The 19,731-nt window shown below is 35.9% G+C and overlaps 1 protein-coding gene across 3 annotated transcripts in view; it reads left to right on the top strand.

The window, feature by feature from the left end:
• Nucleotides 1–19,731, top strand: part of ITGBL1 (integrin subunit beta like 1) — a 264,136-nt gene that overhangs the window by 140,818 nt on the left and 103,587 nt on the right. For all 3 annotated transcript variants that reach the window (XR_001883239.1, XM_017861608.1, XM_017861619.1), the window contains one exon: nt 7,825–7,971. Coding sequence is in view for 2 of the 3 variants with exons in the window: in XM_017861608.1 (XP_017717097.1) it covers nt 7,825–7,971 (147 nt within the window). In the remaining variant the exon portion in view is untranslated. The remainder of the gene's footprint in view (nt 1–7,824; nt 7,972–19,731) is intronic.

Raw genomic sequence — 19,731 nt, 5'->3', positions numbered from 1 at the left:
ATGGGTCTCCCTCTGTACCTGCCTTTGCCCCAAGGTTTCTACTTTATTCTCCCTCTCCACGGAGGGAATCCTCCTGTGGGGAATCACTGCCTGTGAATTCAGGTGGGCTGTAGTGGCAGGGACATTCTGTTGGGTAGTTAGGGATTTCCCGGGGTCTGCATCTGCTAGATGTATTGTTCTAAACTTCACAGCCATTAAACTTTCAAGAGTAGAGAAACTTTTCTCCCTCTTCTATCTGGTTTTCAATGTTATTGTTAAAGTGTCAACAAGCAATGTTGTTGTTCCAGTATCAACAAGTCTCTCACAAATGTCAGCATGTTCTGTACTTTGCCCAGTTTCCTCACAACAGATCTAACTATCTCTGAAATAAAACCACTCGTCTCCAAGAATTTCAAAGCCATTGGCGCCTATGAAACAACAGAATTGACTGCACTTTAAATGTTAAAGATATATGTGTTAAAATCATTATTTAAATATGCGTTTCCAATGCAGATCTGTTTGCAATGTTTGTCCTTAACCTTACCTAAGGGCTGAAAATAAAGAAAGATAGGAACTTCTTTGGGTTTTTTTTGTTTGTTTGTTTTTGTTTTGAGATGGACTTTCCCTGTGTCACACAGGCTGGAGTGCTGTGGCACAGTTTCAGCTCACTACAGCCTCCGCCTCCTGGGTTCAAGCGATTCTCCTGCCTAGCCTCCTAAGTAGCTGGAACTACAGGCATGTGCCACCATGACCAGCTAATTTTTGTATTTTTAGTAGAGATGGGGTTTTACCATGTTGGCCAGGCTGATATTGAGCTCCTGACCTAAGGTTATCCACCCACCTCGGCCTTCCAAAGTGCTGGGATTATGGGCGTCACCACGCCCAATGGGAACTTCTTAAACTGAGGTGAATGAATGGCAAAAGCCATAGAATCCAACAACATATGAAATATCATTGTTAATAAGCATAAACTGTTAAAAAAATTCCCACAATATAAGGTCTAAATAATCATATTCGTATGTCATGTATGTTTATTAATAACAATTTTCTTTTCCTTTCAACTGAAGTCTAGAGTAGATAATTATGGCAACATTTGTCAAATAGACTCTGTTACATAGCAGATGATCAACAAATGAGCATCTGAATTGAACTGAATTTGAGGTTAAATAAGAGATTTAAATTCAGTGATCCCTAATGTCTCATTCCACTTTGATTTATGATTTTGTGATTTTTTTAAAATAAAAATTAGTTAAATAAATGGTGAAAAGCTTCTACATATGTGTATTGTCCAGTTTCTTCAAATTCAGAAGATGGAACCACAAACCTCAAGGAATATTAGTAAAAGGGTCTAGTCTTCACTGGAGGCCAATTTTCATATTGGATGATATACATTAATATCAGATGCTAAAGACAGTCTGCATTTTCATCCATTAACATTTATATGTGCTTTTAAAGAGTGTAATTCCACTTTTAAAATTCTTCATGCATTTTGCAGCAATTATAGAAATCTACTTTGTTCTGCATCTGCAGCGATGAGTAGCTTCATGTTTATTAGGAATTATGGAAAGCTCATTGAAACTGTGTTTTCCTCTACCTGCTTATAATGTGGGATCTGGTGAATACAAATAATAGTAGCTCCCTTTTATGTAGCATTTAAACTATTTAATATACTTCCCAATAAATGTGGATTGATAATATATTTTCTTCCTTTTTAAAATGAAGAAACTGAAACTCAGAGGTGGTCATTTGACCAGCCCCACTTTATAGGAAGCAGAACCAGGATTTGAACCCATTATTTTATTGATAATGTAGGTCGATTTTTGCTAAAGCATACCACTGTTTCTCACAATTCTTTGCAAACTGTATATTCATGTGTCAAAAAATTTAATATCTTTTCTGACCTCTTTTGTATACACTAGGCTAATCTTCAAGGATTGTAAACTCCAGGTAGGTTACCGGTTTTACTCTAAGGGTCTCTAGGCTAAACATGTAGTATATGCTTAAAAGTGCATGAAAATAAAGTGTGGAGACTCCATAAGATAACATTTTGCTTCAGTGAAGTAACCAACATAGAAATTAAGAAAACAATCTCATCTGCAGTTGTGTCAAAAATAATATATTTAGGAATAAAATTAACCAAGAATGTGAAAGATTATTGCACCAAAAAATATGAAACATTGATGAGAGAAATTGAAGACACAAATAAATGGAAAGATATCTCATGTTCATGGATCAGAAAAATAAATATTGTCAAAATGTTCGCACTACCTAAGGTGATCTACAGATTCATTACAATTTCTGTGAAAAGTCCCATGACTGACACCCAACTGATTTTCAACAAAAGTGCTAAGAATACACATTGGAGAAAAGAAAATATTTTCAGTAAATAGTGCTGGGGAAATTGGATATCCATATGCAGAAGAATGAGACTAAACCAATACTTCTCATGATATGCAAAAATCAACTGAAAATGCATTAAAGTCTTAAATGTAAAACCCAAAGCTACAAAATTACTAGAAGAAAACATAGGATAGTACGTTACTGTGGGCAAGAACTTTTAAAATAAGCCCTCAAAAGCATAAGCAACAAAAACAAAAATAGATAAATGGAATGACATCAAACTGACAAGCTTTTGATCAAAAAAGGAAACAATAAAAAGAATGACAAATAGACCTACATAATGGGAGAAAATAGTTGCAAACTATGTATCTGACAAAGGATTCTTATCAAGAATACATCGGGAACTTAATAGCAAGAAAGCATCCTAAGTAAAAATAGGCAAAATACATGAATAAATATTTCTCAAAAGAAGACATTCAGATGTCCAACAGGTATATGAAGATATGACCAAGATCACTAATTGCCAGGGAAATGCAAATCAGCAACACAGTGAGATACTCTTCACTCCAGTTAGAATCGGTTTTATTATAGAATTATTATAAAAAAAGACAAAACAAATGTTGGCAAGGAGGCAGAGAAGAGAACACTGACACACTGTTGGTGAAAATGCAAATTAGTACAGTCACTATAGAAAACTGTATGGAGGTTCCTCAAAAAATTAAAAATAGAACTATAATATGCATGTGGTTCTGTAATTTCACTACTAAATATATATCCAAAAGAAGCGAAATCAATATGTCAGAGATATATCTGTACTCCTTTATTTATTGCAGCGCTATTTACAGTAGTCAAGATATGGAATCACAAGTGGCCATTAACAGATGAATAGATTAAAAAGTGTGGTATATATACACAATGGATAATTCTGCCATAAAAAAAGAAAGAAAAGAAGTCCTGTCATTTGCAACAACATGAATGCAACTGGAGGTCGTCATGTTAGGTGAAATAAGGCACAGAAGGACCTTATCTCAAAAACTAAAAAATTGGAATCTAAAAATAAAATTGGGATCATAGAAGCAGAGAGTTTAAAATGTGGTTACCAGAGACAGGAGGAGGAGGATGGGAGGATGGGGAAAGGTTGGTCTGTGGTCCAAGTTACAATCAGATAGCGGGAATAAGTTCAACTTCTATTACACAGTAGGGTAAGGACAGTTAACAGTAAGACATGGCATATTATAATTAGAAAATAATTAGGGAAGCTTTTGAATGCCCTTACCACAAATGATAAATGCATAAGGTGATGGTCATGTGAAATACCCTAATTTGATCATAATACAACCTATATATGTATCAAAACATGTAATTCTACCCCATAAATATGTACATATAATAATTTTTAAACTCCCATGGCATTTTTCATAGTAATGACAAAAAAGTCTTAAAATTCACATGGAACCACAATGTACCCCAAATGACTAAAGCAATCTTCAGCAAGAACAAAGCTGAAGGCACCATAGCTCTTGATTTCAAATTATATTACAAAACTATAGTAATTAAAACAGTATGGTGCTAACATAAAAACAGACACATAGACCAATGGAACAGAATAGACAGCATAGAAATAAACCCATACATTTACAGCCAATTGACTGTAGACAAAGATGACAAAAACACACAATAGGGAAAAGACAGTTTATTTGATAAATGGTGTTGGGACAACTGGATGTCCACATGCAGAAGAAAGAAATTAGTCTTATACTGTATAAAAATCAACTCAAAATGGATTAAAGACTTATATGTAAAACCTGAAATTTTAAAACTACTCGAAGAAACGTAGGAGAAAAGCTCCATGCTGCTGGTCTTGGCAGTGATTTTTTTGGATGTAACACCAGAATACAGACGACGAAAGCAAAAATAAGTGAGTGGGACTGCATTGAACTAGAAGATTTCTGCAGCAGCAAAGGAAACAAGAAAAATGAAAAGGCAGCTTCTGGAATGAGAGAAAATATTTGCAAACCATATATCCAATAAGGGGTTAATATTCAAAATATATGAGTTCTAGTCCATTTTTGCATTGCTACAAAGAAATACCTGAGGCTGGTAATTTATAAAGAAAGTAAATTTATTTTGGGCCAGGCACATGGTGGCTCATGCATGTAATCCCAGCACTTTGGGAGGCCAAGGTGGGCAAATCAGTTGAGGAAAGGAGTTGTAGACAAGTTTGGCCAACATGGTAAAACCCCGTCTCTACTAAAAGTACAAAAACTAGCCACACCTGTAGTCCCAGCTACTGGGGAGGGTGAGACATGAGAATCACTTGAACCTGGGAGATGGAGGTTGCAGTGAGCCAAGATCGTGCCACTGCACTCCAGCCTGGGCAATAGAGTGAGACTCTGTCTCAAAAAATAAATAAATACATAAATAACCAAAACCAAAAACCGAAAACAGGTCTATTTTGGCTCACGTTTCTGCAGCCTGTACAAGAAGCATGGCACCAGCTTTTGTTCCTGGTGAGGTCTCAGGAAGCTTGTGATCATGGCTAAAAGTGGAGGCAGAGCTAGTGCATCACATGGCAAGAGAGGGGAAGACAGAAGGAACAAAATAGGTTGAGAGGAGGTGTGAAGCTCTTTTAAACAACCAGATCTCATGTGAACTACCAGAGCAAGAACTCCCATCACCAAAAGGACAGCATTAAGCCATTCATGAGGGATCTGCCCCCATAGTCCAAACACCTCCCACAAGGCCCCATCTCCAGTATTGGGGAATACATTTCCACGTGAGATTTGGAGAGGACAAACGTTGAAACTGTATCTAACTCATACAACTCAATAGCAAAAACATCAAACAACCAGATTTTTTAAAATGGGCAAATGACCGGAATAGACATTTTTCCAAAGAAGATATGCAAATGGCCAGTGGGTATATGAAAAAGTGCTTAACATCACTAATCAGGGAAATGCAAATCAAAACCACAATGATATATGACCTCACACCTGTTAGGATGGCTGTTATCAAATAGTCAAAAGATAAATGTTGGCAGGGATGTGGAGAAAAGGAAAACTTCCATGTTGTTGGTGAGGATATAAATTGATACAGTCATTATGGACGATATTATGGAGTTTCCTTAAAAAATCCAAAAGAGAATTATACGATCTAGGAATTTCTGGATATATGTACAAAGGAAATGAAATCCTTGAAGCAGTCTTGAAGAGCTGTCTGCACTCCATGGTCACTGGAGCATTATTCCTAATAACCAAGATATGAAAACAACGCAAGTGTCTATTGTAAGATGAATGGGTAAAGAAAACGTGAGATATCTATATATAGATATATATGTAACATGATTTGATATACATATGCGTGGTATGCATATATTTATGTATATGTATATCTATATATATACACACACATATACCCAATGGAATAGTATTCGTCCCTTAAGAAGGAAATCCTTTCATTTGCCACAACATGGATGAACCTGGAGGGCATTCTGTTAAGTAAAATAACCAGACTTAGACAAACAACACTTCACGAGCTCACGTATATGTGGAATCTAAAAATATCAAACTCTTAGAAACAGAGTAGAAGGGTGGTTACTCACGGCTGAGGGGTAGGAGAAATGGGGAGACTTTGCATACAAACTTTCAAAGTTATAAGATGAAGACATTCTAGAGATCTAATGTACAGCATGGTTACTAGAGTTGGTAATACTGTCTACTTGCAATGTATGAGGAGACTAGATCTTAGATATTCTCACTGCACATAGACACACACACAAAGGTAACTGTGTGAGGTGATGGATATGTTTATTCTCTTGGTTGTGGTAATCATTTTACAATGCATATGCATATCTAAATATCATACTACATACTTTAAGTATCTACAATTTTTTTGGTCATTTATACCTCAATAAATCTGGGGGAAAAAAGAGCGACCTCTTCTGAATTCTAGATTTCATGCTTTTGTCAGTTTGTGACCCCAATTTGAGTGTGATTGTGAGACCTTAATAAATAGCAATACATTAAATCATTTATTTTAAAACATCCTATTCTGAATAATATTCCATTCTTTGGATGTACCACAGTTTATTTATCCATAGAGGAATTTTAGATGCATATTACCAACTGAAAAAAAAAAACTGAAAGGACTACATATACTGTGTAACTCCAACTATATAACATTGAGGCAAAGGCAAAATTATGGAGGACAGTAAAAAGATCAGGTTGCCAGAGATTGGGGAAAGGCGTGGGAGAGGGACGGATGACTAGGCAGATCACAGAGGATTTTCAGGGCAGTGAAATTACTCCGTATGATACTACGATGGTGAATTCATGTCACTATGTGTTTACTCACACTCATACAGTGTACACTAAGAGTGGACCCTAATGTAAACTATTGACTTTGGGTAATGGTGATGTGTCAGTGTATGCTCATCAGTTATAACAAGCGTACTTCTCTGGTGGGGATTGCTGGTAATCGAGAAGGCTATGCACATGAGGGAGAAGGAGGTATATGGAACATCTCTGCATATCTCTCAATTTTGCTGTGTAACTAAAACTGCTCTAAAAAAAAACTTAAGTCTTAAAAGAATATATACTCTCTCTGATATTGTTTGTAACATGCTCTATAAATGTTAAGTATGTCTACTTGGCTGTTAATGTCAATTTCTTTTACATCCATACTGATTTTAATTTCACTTATTGCATTAATTACTGAGAAAGGAGCATTTATATATTAAAAAATAGAGTCTAAAGAGCAAAAAATAATAAAAAATCCTGCTTCAAAAGTGTATTGTTTGCCCTTCCCTGTGACTCCCCTCCATGTGAATTAATTGCCAAATCCACCAAATACTTCTTTCTGTTTTTTCTTTCTTTTTTTTTCTTTTCTTTTCTTTTTTTATTTATTTATTTTTTTTGAGACGTAGTCTCACTCTGTCACCCGGGCTGGTGTGCAGTGGCATGATCTCAGCTTACTGCAATGTCAGCCTCCCGGGTACAAGCGATTCTCCTTGCCTCAGCCTCCTGAGTAGCTGGGATTACAGGTGCATGCCACCACGCCTGGCTAATTTTCGTAGTTTTTAGTAGAGACCAGGGTTTCACCATGTTCATCAGGCTGGTCTTGAACTCCTGACCTCGTGATCTGCCCTCCTAGCCCTCCCAAAGTCCTGGGATTACAGACGTAAGCCACAGTGCCCAGCCCAAATGCTCCTTTAAGGCCCCAGCAGACCAATACAATCACATGCTCCTGGAATTTGACAGCTTGAAGTGTATAGCCTTACTAAACTGTTTATCTTATCTGTAGTGGTTGCTTTCCTCTAACCCTCAAGATCAGTTCACATAAATCAGTTATTTAAGAATTTGAGAAAAATATGCCTTTGCCTTAATGTGTTATATTGTATTCATCAAGATCCTGACTCATTTGTGACATTTGCTGTTAGAATGAAAACTAATTCCGACTTCGTTATCTTTATGTACATTTTTATTTTTTGCCGCTCTCACCATGAAGGTCATGGACAGTGTAATTGCGGACGATGTGACTGCAAAGCAGGCTGGTACGGGAAGAAGTGTGAGCACCCACAGTCCTGCACTCTGTCGGCTGAGGAGAGCATCAGGAAGTGCCAGGGAAGCTCTGATCTGCCTTGCTCTGGGAGGGGTAAGTGAGGTCTCCTCAGGGCTTGCCACGGCCTCTCCATCACGGTTCAAATGAATTCAGTGCACACACATCTTAATTTAAAAAACAGCTGAGATCCCTGAATGAGGGGCTATTAGTCCTTTTAGAACTAATAATAAATCCAATTTCCATGAATGAAAGTACACGGAGAAATATATTTCTCTTTCTCTCTACATATATCTTTCTTACACAGACACTCTCTCTCACTCACTGTCAGTCTACTTTAGCCTTAAGGTATGTTCAGTTTCAGTTCAGTTCAGTTCAATGTGACATCAAAAAAAGAAACAGTTTAGAGGTTTGCTTAAAGCTTTCTGAATGAGACCATCTAATTGTCCACTGACATTTATGAAACCCAGTAACATTATTTTGAGGACAGTGTTGGCTTTTGAAAATTCATTGTAAAAACAAATAGCCATGAATAAGTTTTGTCATTTTAGAATGAAGGCATGTAGCCTCAGGTGTGTTCTTGGTATCAGATCAGTACAAATTGGAGAAGGACAAATTCATCTAGAAGAACACAGGTTCCATTCCTCTTGATTTATCAAAATAAGAATGCAATTTCGCTTCTCACATGAGAATAGCGAAGTTAATATGAAGTATACTTTTGAAGAACTTGTAATTGACACTATTACCAATTTTGTTCAAAAAAGAGGAAACAGAGAAAGAGTTTCTTCACTTGAACATTAGATCAGAAATTTAATTTTGCCTTGCATTTTCTTTCTTTTAAATGTATTTTAATAGGGATATAGTTAACATACCATAAAATTCACATACCACCCAGTGTTTTAATATATTAGCATAATTATGCAGTCATTACCACTGTCCAATTCCAAAAAAATATGTTTATCATCATAAAATACTCTGTTAGCCTATAGCAGCCACTCCCCATTCTCTTGTCCCAGAACCCCTAGAAACCACCAGTCGACTTTCTGTCTCTATGAACTTGTCTATTCTGAATATTCCATACAAATGGAATCATAAAATATGTGATCTTCTTGCATCTGGCTTTTTCTACTTAGCATAAGTGTTTGCAAGGTTTATCAAAGTTGTAGCATATGTCAGTCCTTCATTCCTCTATGGCTGAATAATATCCTGTCGTATGGATACACCACAGTTATTTAACCCTTCATCAGTTAATGGGCATTTGGACATGGGGTTTCTACTTTTTGGCCATTATGAGTAGTGCTGTTACAAACATTCCTGTGCAAGTTTTTGGGTGGACATGTCTTTTAATTTCTTTGGGGTCTGTATCTGTGAGTGGAATTGCTGGGTCTTAGAGTGACTCTGTTGTACCTTTTGAGGTACCGCAGGACCATCTTCAAAATGGCAGTACCATTTTACATTCCACCAGCAGCGTGTGGAGTTTCCAGTTTCTCCACATCTTTGCCATTTCTTGGTATTGTCTGTCCTTTTGATTCTTTACAGTATTCTTTATAAAGAAAACTCCATAAAGTCTCTCAGATTGTTTGCAGCATAGGTATTTTCTCATATCCATTTCCCCCTCATGGTTGTAAGTAGAAGAATAGAGGAGTAGGATATGGGTATAATAATTTTTTTTTAAATTTCAGAAGTATTTTTGACTAGCCCTGTATTTCACTAGTAACCCTGAACAGGAACCGTTGTTCTATCTGCATTGTAATATTGTCATTATAGTGCTGCATAAGCCATCATGCTTTTAAAGAAACAAAGATTAAAATTCATATCCCTCAGACTGCTGATTTACCAACACTTGTAATCTACAGCAAAAAATAATTTTACATTATTATTTTACATTTACAAAAAACTTTATCTATTGGGCCCAGCCATGTAAAAAAAAAAATGAACATAGGAAGGCTAAACAGTGTCTTTTAAAAAAATATCTGTGTATCTTTTCAAAATGTATTATAATCCTCGGGACAATTCCATTTCAAATTGAAAACCTTGGGAGGGAAAGAAAATGACTTTATCTCAAAACAGATTTTTGATCTTGAGGATNGGAACCGTTGTTCTATCTGCATTGTAATATTGTCATTATAGTGCTGCATAAGCCATCATGCTTTTAAAGAAACAAAGATTAAAATTCATATCCCTCAGACTGCTGATTTACCAACACTTGTAATCTACAGCAAAAAATAATTTTACATTATTATTTTACATTTACAAAAAACTTTATCTATTGGGCCCAGCCATGTAAAAAAAAAAAATGAACATAGGAAGGCTAAACAGTGTCTTTTAAAAAAATATCTGTGTATCTTTTCAAAAATGTATTATAATCCTCGGGACAATTCCATTTCAAATTGAAAACCTTGGGAGGGAAAGAAAATGACTTTATCTCAAAAACAGATTTTTGATCTTGAGGATACTTTTTCAGTTACATTTAAGTTAGAGAACTTTAGGTACAATGATTTTGCTGTTATCTTAAAGTGGTAAACACAGCAAAGGGAGGTCTGGTATCTTAAAACATTATTTAAGTTAAAGGGTTCACATTCAGTAAAATTATTTAAACTCCAAATGGTTATGTCGCTAGTAGAAGTAAACAGAACAGAAACCAATAGGGATATGCACTTCCATTTTAAAACAAAAAAAATGAACAAAATGTATACTTTTAACAAATGCTTTCATATTTTGAAGTTAAAATGTCAAACCATATAATGGAAAATAAGAAAAGCATACAAAATAGCTCTCAAACAGAGAAAATCACTGTAAGTATATAATTTTACCAATGGTTTTTTGTTTGTCTCTAAATTGTTTAATATGTAGAACAAGTAAAATAAAATTATTGGGGACTTAATAAACTCCACTAGGTTTTTCCTCAAACATGCATATTTCCTGCCTTTCTCGAGATTCACTGACTTATTTAGCTACCATTTTTAAGCAATAGAGTATGTTTAAACTTTATTTTATTAAAAGGTATTGAATAAATGTATAGAATTATGGTTTTAAAATTATTTATAATTCATTTTAGCCTCTGGAAGTACTTTAAAGCTAAATAAGTTTATCAGTTGCCTTACACGAGCAAAGTGATTTCACAGGAAATCATGACACTACGTAAGATTTTTGAAAATGAAAACCAAGAAGTTACGCTGGCCATTTGAGTGCTTTTGGTCAAGGTCAGGTACCCTTTCTTTCTCATAGTGCTACATCTGCAAACTCATTGGCACTGGATGTTTTGAGGCAAATGACTAGTATGAAAACTTTTAAAGAGTTCATTTTGCAATTTATGAATGAAAACTGCAGCTGTGGTTACATGAGGTAGGAAAGCAATTATAAGACCCATCAGTTTCTCAAGCCTGAGAGCCTCATTAGCTCATGAGATGGAAAAAAGCAATCCTAGTAGAATAGTTCGTCTGGGACCAGGTGAAGGCATTTACATATACATTATATGTCTATAATATATATTTTATTTTATATAATTATATTTATTATGATATATTTATATATTTATATATAAATCAGGTGAATGTATTTACATATATTATAATCTTAATTATATATTATTTTTATATATATAAAATTTTGTATATTTATATATTATCTGATAATATAAAATATATCAGAAATTAAGTTAAATTATTTGTTTCTGTTGGTGGTGACTAAGTGTGATCATTTGTCTTGAAGGTAGAATAACTTATATGATATCTTGCATTCTGTATCCTGTGATTCCTTGATTTCTATACCATATTGGCTGTAGATATATTTTCATGTAATGAGATTTATCTCATATAGCCAATATAGATATAAAGACACTCGTCCTATTTTTGGTTCCTGGGAGTAAAGGTGGGAAAACACTTTATCTAGTCTTCTAGTGTTCTGCTCAAAAATATAATGGCTTATGATAGGCTAAACATTAGTTTTACATTCTTGCTGATTTAAGAATACATCATTATTATTATCGATGTTCTCCTGAGCATGAATTTGACTTTGGCTTAAAAAAAATAAGTGAGTAAAATTAATTTGCATCACATCTGAGCAGAAGCTATAAGAGACAGTGAAAAATCTGCCATTCTTTCTCAGGCATGAGGATTTGCAGTGCTTGAGACAGTCTCTGACCCGTTAGCCTGGGTCTCTGAATGAGGATGGGTAGCAGAAATCTCTGTTGATCCACCAAGGTTCTATGATGTGAGTGAGAAAGAAACTCCTGTTGTTTTAAACAAGTGAGATTTTGGAGGGAGGTGTTATTGCAGGAGAACTCCTGAATGATAATTGATTCCCCGTATAAAATGTAGGGAATATGGTTAAGCCAAGGTAAACAAACACAACAAAAATCATACTTATATAATTTATATTTTATATTATATACATAATTTATAAATGCCATAATTTATATTATTGGAGCAGGATTCATGTTCACATCTCTTAGTATTAATTCTTGGATATGTAATACATAGGTCTAAAAAACATGCATATATTTTATAAGTGATGTATTTATGCTGTTCTATCAACAGCATTTATGTGCACTTAGTCAACAGGTAAAATAAGAACCTTGAATAATACATTTTAAAATTTCCTAAAACACAATGAGGTAGGAAGACATATAATTATTATTCTTTTGCAGAAAAAGAAATTAGATATCTGAACAGTTTGCCATTTTACATAATTCCAGTGGTGCAAATTTTAAAAAAATTAATACATGTTCTCTGACTCCAAGGTTGTTGTTTTGGATAACTTACAGGTTCTTGTTACATGCCAATTTATTGGACAATATATATTAAACATATTTCCTGTTACACATATAATTCTGCAGAGTCATTTAAATGGCTGCATAATATTCCATTATATGGTTGTAGCAAAATAATTCAATCAATCCTCTTTTTATTAGATATCTATATGTTCTCTTATTCAAGTTCTAAATGCCGTAATTTATATTCTTGCAGCAGGATTCATGTACAAATCTCTTAGTATTAATTATTGGATATGGAATACATAGGTTTTAAATGAAAAACAGTAAGAAATATTTTGAAGAAAAAAAGTCCGATTTATAATCTCTAAAACAGATTATACAGGTATGCTCTCCTGCCGGGGCATAGGAAAAGTCTTCTTCACCCACTAGTAGTGACAATTTAAATAATCTGCTAGCTCTTCTCAGTGTATTTTGCTGTTGGTGTTACAAACTTTTGCCATTTATCAAACTTCTTTCATTGACTTCTATAATCATAAAAACGAATGATTTATCTGCAGGCATTATTATTCAGAGGCTTGTGTTTTCAGTATTTGCCTTCTTTGATCATCATTTGTCCTTGTGTCTAAGTCATCCTTTTGTTTGATACTGCAATCCCATGTGCTTTTCTTATCTGTCCGGTTTGCCCTTTGGTTTTCTTTTATCAGACTTGTTCTAAGAGGTATTGCTTATGTTTTAGTTCCTTAAACACGTGACCATACACCCCCATAAGGGAAGGTTTGAAATGGAGAAAGAATGATAGATGGAGGCTAATTATTTAATATTGTAACTTCTAGAAAATAGAAACCATGTCCTCATTTTTATCAATTAGCATGCTTTAATTAATGAATTAAGAATTGTTTCAATTCCCTTACCTAGGAACATACTTTCAAAGAATAATAGCATGCCAAATTCTCACCATCTGGATATTTTTCAATGAAGTCACAATTTATCTTTCCCTTTTATTGGCAAAGCCCATCTTTAATTTCCTGTTTTATTTTTCAGAAAAGTTTTCATGATACATGTTTTCTTTCCTTTTTTTTTTTTTAACCTGTGTGTTTTTTACTCTTTGTAGTTTTGGACAGTTGAATCATTACCTTTCTTATCCATGTTTACAGAGAGGTTATTTATTTGGAACAAAGAGAAAGTTTAAAAAAATGGGAAGTCCTTCAAACATTTTCAATTAAGCAGCATACCATATATAGTGATTCTGATTATATTTTAAAATCCTTTGTGGCCTAATTAACCATCTTATTGTGAGTTAACTGCTGCAGGAAATGTGCTGAGTGTTTAGGTGACAAGGGAACCCCAATGTGTTCTTCCAGTAGTACTTTGAGAAAGCAAGTGGGGTTCAGATTTACTCCATTCTGAGCTTTCTGTTAGATTGATTCATTATTTCTGCCAGCACTAGAGGACCCTGGAGTAGTCATGCACTGAATTATGCCATTTGAAACCTAGTTTTTATAAACTGTAGCCAAAGATGATAAATAAATGACCCTGTAAAATTAACTTATTTACTATTTCTTATCCAAGAGGAATGGTTGTGCTTTTAGTGTGCATCAAATGAGGAGAAATATAAATGAATTGGTGAATTGTTTCAGAAGGAAAGGCCTGGACTTTGTCTTGTTATGGACATTGAATGACAAGAATAAGCCTGCATACCACCAGGGAGTCTTCCATGCACCTTTGAGCATGCTTTGAACTGATAATGCCCACTGTTATGGCTTGTATATGCTCTATTACCATGCAATAGCCCACAATAGTAATATTATATGTAGAAATAAAAGAGCCAGTTCATCATTTGCTTTCTTTGTACTCATTATGATATCTTAAACTGTATATGCCTCCTACATTTCAGAGCACCTCAGGAATGTAATTGTTATTTATTAAGAGGTTATTAAGGATAGTACTGATATGAGAAGACTGGGGTCGAGGGAGAATTAAGTAGGGCGCTTCTGGTATCCTTTATCTATCTTTATGGTGCACTTGGATTTCTCTGTGTTGGGACATTGTGTATTCTCATAGAGACAGCCAAAGGTGCAGGTGCTCAGAGTAGTCGTCTACTTGAAGGTCCTAGTGAAATCCAATATTAAATCTCTCAGTCATATGATGAAGCAGCATTTACTAAACTAATGACATAATCTGCATATGTGAAAGGAAATTATTAAAGGGAATGGAAAAGAGCCTTGTTAAATAGAAGAGATAACCTCATGCAAGTTGATTTTTCAGGGACTCCCCTTTGCAGTGGGTGTTTATGTTCCCTATTTCTCCTCTTGTGTTTGATCTTGCCTTTCATCTTGCTATTTTTATATTCAGCAGAACAGAGAGAAAAGAAGAATCCAGAAGCTGAATTTAATAGTTTTGTTTATTTTAAGAGATGGTAGAAAATAATTCAGTGGAAAATAAGAAACATAATATTTTTTAATTAACTGAGGTTTTCTAACTAATAGTCCCGAAAACTGTATTACTACCAAGTAAGAGAGAGTATTTTTTTCCTGTTCTAAATAAACAATCTTTATCTACGGCAACAGAACAGTTTGTATTAAAGATAGGAATTGATCCAAATAAATAGACAAGTTTCATTACATTTTACATTATTTTTATGCTGTAAGTTGAAAACCAGTGAAATTCTTTGGCTAAGATAACTTCCTAGTAAAGACTGCAACCAATATTGTCAAAATCTATTTGAAATGAAAATAGAAAATTGGACTTGAATTTAATTCCAATTTCTCTAAGCAAGCTTAAAATACATGTGTGACAGCTAGGAAAGTTTTGTTACTATGAGTATATATTTATTTCTATTAAAACACTAAAATTACAGTGCAGATTATAGTGAAGAGCTTTAGCAGTTATTTACCTGATTTCATTCAATGTAAACAGGCAAACCAGATAATTTTATGGGAAACAATTTGCTCTGGTTATCAGCCACAATCTTCATAGAATCAGCCTCAGCAGATGTTCTTTCTAATAGAAAACCAGTGAGGCAGAGTGTTATCCCTTTGTGTAGCCTGTAGAGTCACATAGCTGATCAGAACCTGTGATGCCCCTCTTAGGATACACAAAAATTAATAGGGCTGGTCATTGTGCTATAGTTGCAAAATGAATACAGATACTCTATACTCACAGCATACAGACAACATGTACATCGTATTTTCATAAATGATGTTGCTTATCATAGTTAATCCATCTAATATTTATCGATCTTACCACCGTGTATCTCTGGGCTAAGCTAGTGGTCAGAAAACTAGGGCTAGGCCTGCATTCTCCTTTTGTAAATAAAGTCTTATTAGATCATTGCCATGCTCATTTGTTTACATATAGCTACTTTCTTGCTGTAATGGCAAAGTTGAGTAGTGGCCACAGAGAGCACATGGCCCACAAAGCCTGAAATATTTATCATCTAGCCCCTTACAGAAAAAGCCTGCTACCCCTGAGCTAAGCATTTGTGATAATTGTGACAAATATGTTGGGAGAAGGGATTGAGTGTCTTGAGAATCAGAGGAAGATGAAATTTGCCCAATTTGGGTGCAAATATGGCTTCATGAAATGAGTGAACCTAGTGGGTGGCTGCAGAGATGAGTAGTAGCATTAGCCAGATAATAATTTAGAAAAAATACAAAAAAACAAAACAAAAGAAAAAACGACATCCCAGGTAGGAGGAACAGCAGGGGCAGAAACTCTGAGTTATGATGGGAATAACGTGTAAAGAACAGGAAGCATACTTGTGATGATTTAGAAAAAATAAGAAAATGGTGGGAGACAGCCTGGGGTGAAATATGTCTCTCCCCAGCTACCTAACTTCTTCTTGCGTGATTGACAGGTTTCAGACAGAAAAAGCCACCTCTCTGCAGAGCTCTCTATGTCATAATTGTCTTATGAGGTTAATTGTTAGTAAAATGATGTCATGGAAATGCCAGGTTAACGTTGTTTCATGCCCATCCATTGGATCATTGTTAAATGCCAAGTTTTATGTAACTGAATGTACTGAGATTCAAATTTTTCCATGAACAAGACAAATACTTTAGCATCCTTTCATGTGCTCTTCTGTACCTTGTATCATGTTTACCTAACTACTGACAGAAGATGAGAAAACAAGCACAAATCCAAAATTGTTTTATTCCGAGGCATTCATATCAGCAAAGTATTAAAATGACAACTGTCAGCAGTCAAATTTGTATTTTGAGAATGAGATTGCTGTTATCTAACTATTGGGTATGTATATAGATGCCTACATGTTTAAAATGGCAAAGGGACATGTTGCAGCAGTTAGTTGAACAGTAAACTACCAGGATAGAGGTGAGTAGACCCTGAGTTAGTCAGGGTTCAGTCACTAGCCAGCTGTGTGACCCAGCAAGGCATATACTGAACTGGAAGCAAAAACCCTTCTCGGTGACCTTGAAATTACTCCATAAGCTTGCATTGCCTCCCTTTCACCTCTCTTTGCAATAAGTGAATTTGATGCTGTGTTCTGATTCATCTGGACCCCTAAATTTTATATCTACTCAATGGACACCATGCCTGTCATTTCTGACTCACCTTCATAGCAGACTTTGTATCTGGTTTTGCATAGCTAACTAGACAGACTAAGATCTGACTATGTCTCATGAGAACCATGTGACTAACCCATCATTCTTTCAGACTCTGCTTTCTACCAAGAATCTGCTTGAGATTCAAACTAATATATTCTTCAGTTATGACATTCTTTCCTTTGGAATATAATGATTTAAGATGGATGAGATTTTGGTTCTCCATAAATATTTATTTTTCATGTGTTGCCTACTATTTGGATAAAGGCAAAAAGGCAGGATTCTTTGGCTTCCTATTTAAGTTTATAAATAATTTTGGTCTCTTCGATGCTCAAAATATTCTTGCTATGTGGATATTGGTAAATAATGCCAAATGGCCTGGCATCGTACAGTTGTAAGCTGCTTAAGATTTGGATAGTCTCTAGGGTGAAACAGCAAATATTTTGAGGTCATGTGTAAAGTCCTTTATAAGGACGTTAACTCTTTTGCCAAGATTTCTTTATGGAGCCCTGTATCGTATAATAGTTAACTAAAGGAAGTTAAAAGGAATGTGAAAAAAAAAAAAAGAGAAAATATGGAGTATGTAGTGCCTGGTAAAGTCTCTCCTTCTGCTTCCTTTAATTTGCTGGAAGTCTGGGTATGGTTAATGATACTGTTGAATTATAGTTGCAATGGTGAGAGAGAATTGCAAAACTCACCCTCTCAAGTATAGTGTAATATAATTATTTTTAAAAGGTGGTAGCAAAATCCAAGTGACATAATACATATAATATATGCTTGAATCTAGATACATTCTGGATAACCCTACGTAGAGAGGAAGACCCAGAGAGATTGCAGTTTTTAGGTTAGACTTCTTAGGAAATAAGATTTTGGATGTGTTAGGAGGCCTGGAGTCTTGTGACCACACAAGGGTATGACAGGGTGAGCACATACTGACACTATTCACCCCTGCTCATCAGTTCATCAGTGATACTCCCCTCTTCACTGGCATGGTCCCTGGAAACACTCCTAACAGGCATCAGTTTCCTGTTTGGGTGGAAAGATACACATGCTGCCCATGCCATGCCTTCCCTCAGCATCTGTAGCTTATCAAAGCAGCCAGGCACTGACTGTGCGGGCATGTGCGCTGAGGGGGCAGGGATGGAAGAGATGGCCACGTGGTTGCATGACGTCCTCATAGAGCTGATGTCTCACACCATGTATTCTCTGTGCGACTCTGTAGAGTTTTGTTTCTGTTTTTTTTTTTTTGAGACGGAGTCTCGCTCTGTCACCCAAGCTGGAGTGCACTGGCCAGATCTCAGCTCACTGCAAGCTCCGCCTCCCGGGTTCATGCCATTCTCCTGCTTCAGCCTCCCGAGTAGCTGGGACTACAGGCGCCCGCCACCTCGCCCGGCTAGTTTTTTGTATTTTTTAGTTGAGACGGGGTTTCACCGTGTTAGCCAGGATGGTCTCTATCTCCTGACCTCGTGATCCGCCCGCCTCGGCCTCCCAAAGTGCTGGGATTACAGGCTTGAGCCACCGCGCCCGGCCGAGTTTTGTATTTTTTTAAAAAACTTTTTGGGCCCTTAATTTTGTTATCTGTAAAAATGGCATTATAACAATTGCTGTTTTCTTTCAAATATTGTGAGAGACACTTGAAATAGTATATACGAAACTTCTTTGTTAACTTTAATACGCAATTGTAAGGACTTACAAGGGATTTAAGTAGACAGCATACAAATGACCTTCGGGACATACAATTTAATAGAGAAAACAAGGTCAACATTCATTCCTTCATTCACTCACCCAGTCAACATATATTTACCAGGGCCCTCCTGTGTTCCCAGAACCATTCTCAGTGCTGAGAAAAAAGAGACAAGGCAACTGATGTCATAGAGTTTGGGAAAATAAGTTAAACCAGAAAACAAGTAATTTCGGATAGCTCTCATATTTTCTTGAGAAGGGAAATCAAGAGAATGTGAGAGCGTGGCCAAGATGAAGTCTGGGGGTGCTGTAAGTACGGTGGGCAGGGACCCCTCCCAGGAAGTCATATTTGGCCAGATTGGAATATTGAAAGTGGGCCGAATGACAACTCAGGGAAGATGGCAGAGGAAACAGGAAAACAATTTCAGATTCAAGGGATAAAGTTTTCCAGAAGGAGATTTAAGTCAGGTGAGCTTCATCCTTAAAAAATTCATGGAGGAGATGAGAGCACTTGGAGAGCTTGCAGAAGTATTTTTAAAATACCGGTGCTGAGTTCCCACCTGATTTAATTTGTCTGTGAGATGGCCTGGGCGTCCAGGATTTTAAAAGCTCCCTGGGTGATTCTGCTGAGCAGCCACATGAAGACTCACCACTCTGTAGGGTTGTATAACAGGCACGGTCCTGCAGCAGGATGGACACTTTAGTTTTGCCCTACTTCCCCTGTGCAAACAGGGCTTTAGGGAGTGCTTAGAAGTTGCACAAAACCTATTGCTCTGTGGTATCCTTTCCCAAAGCTTTGTTGAATGGGGATAGGAGGGAAAGGAATGAGTCAGCGGAAAGAGGGGTGGGTGTGTCGGGTAGGGTTATAGAGAGGAATAGAGAGAAGAGATCTTGAAC

Source organism: Rhinopithecus bieti, unplaced genomic scaffold, assembly GCF_001698545.2.
Source record: "Rhinopithecus bieti isolate Rb0 unplaced genomic scaffold, ASM169854v2 scaffold_2254, whole genome shotgun sequence".
Taxonomy (NCBI): Eukaryota; Metazoa; Chordata; class Mammalia; order Primates; family Cercopithecidae; genus Rhinopithecus; species Rhinopithecus bieti.
The sequence above is the reverse complement of the archived record's forward strand: the minus strand, read 5'-3'. Positions and strand labels throughout refer to the sequence as shown.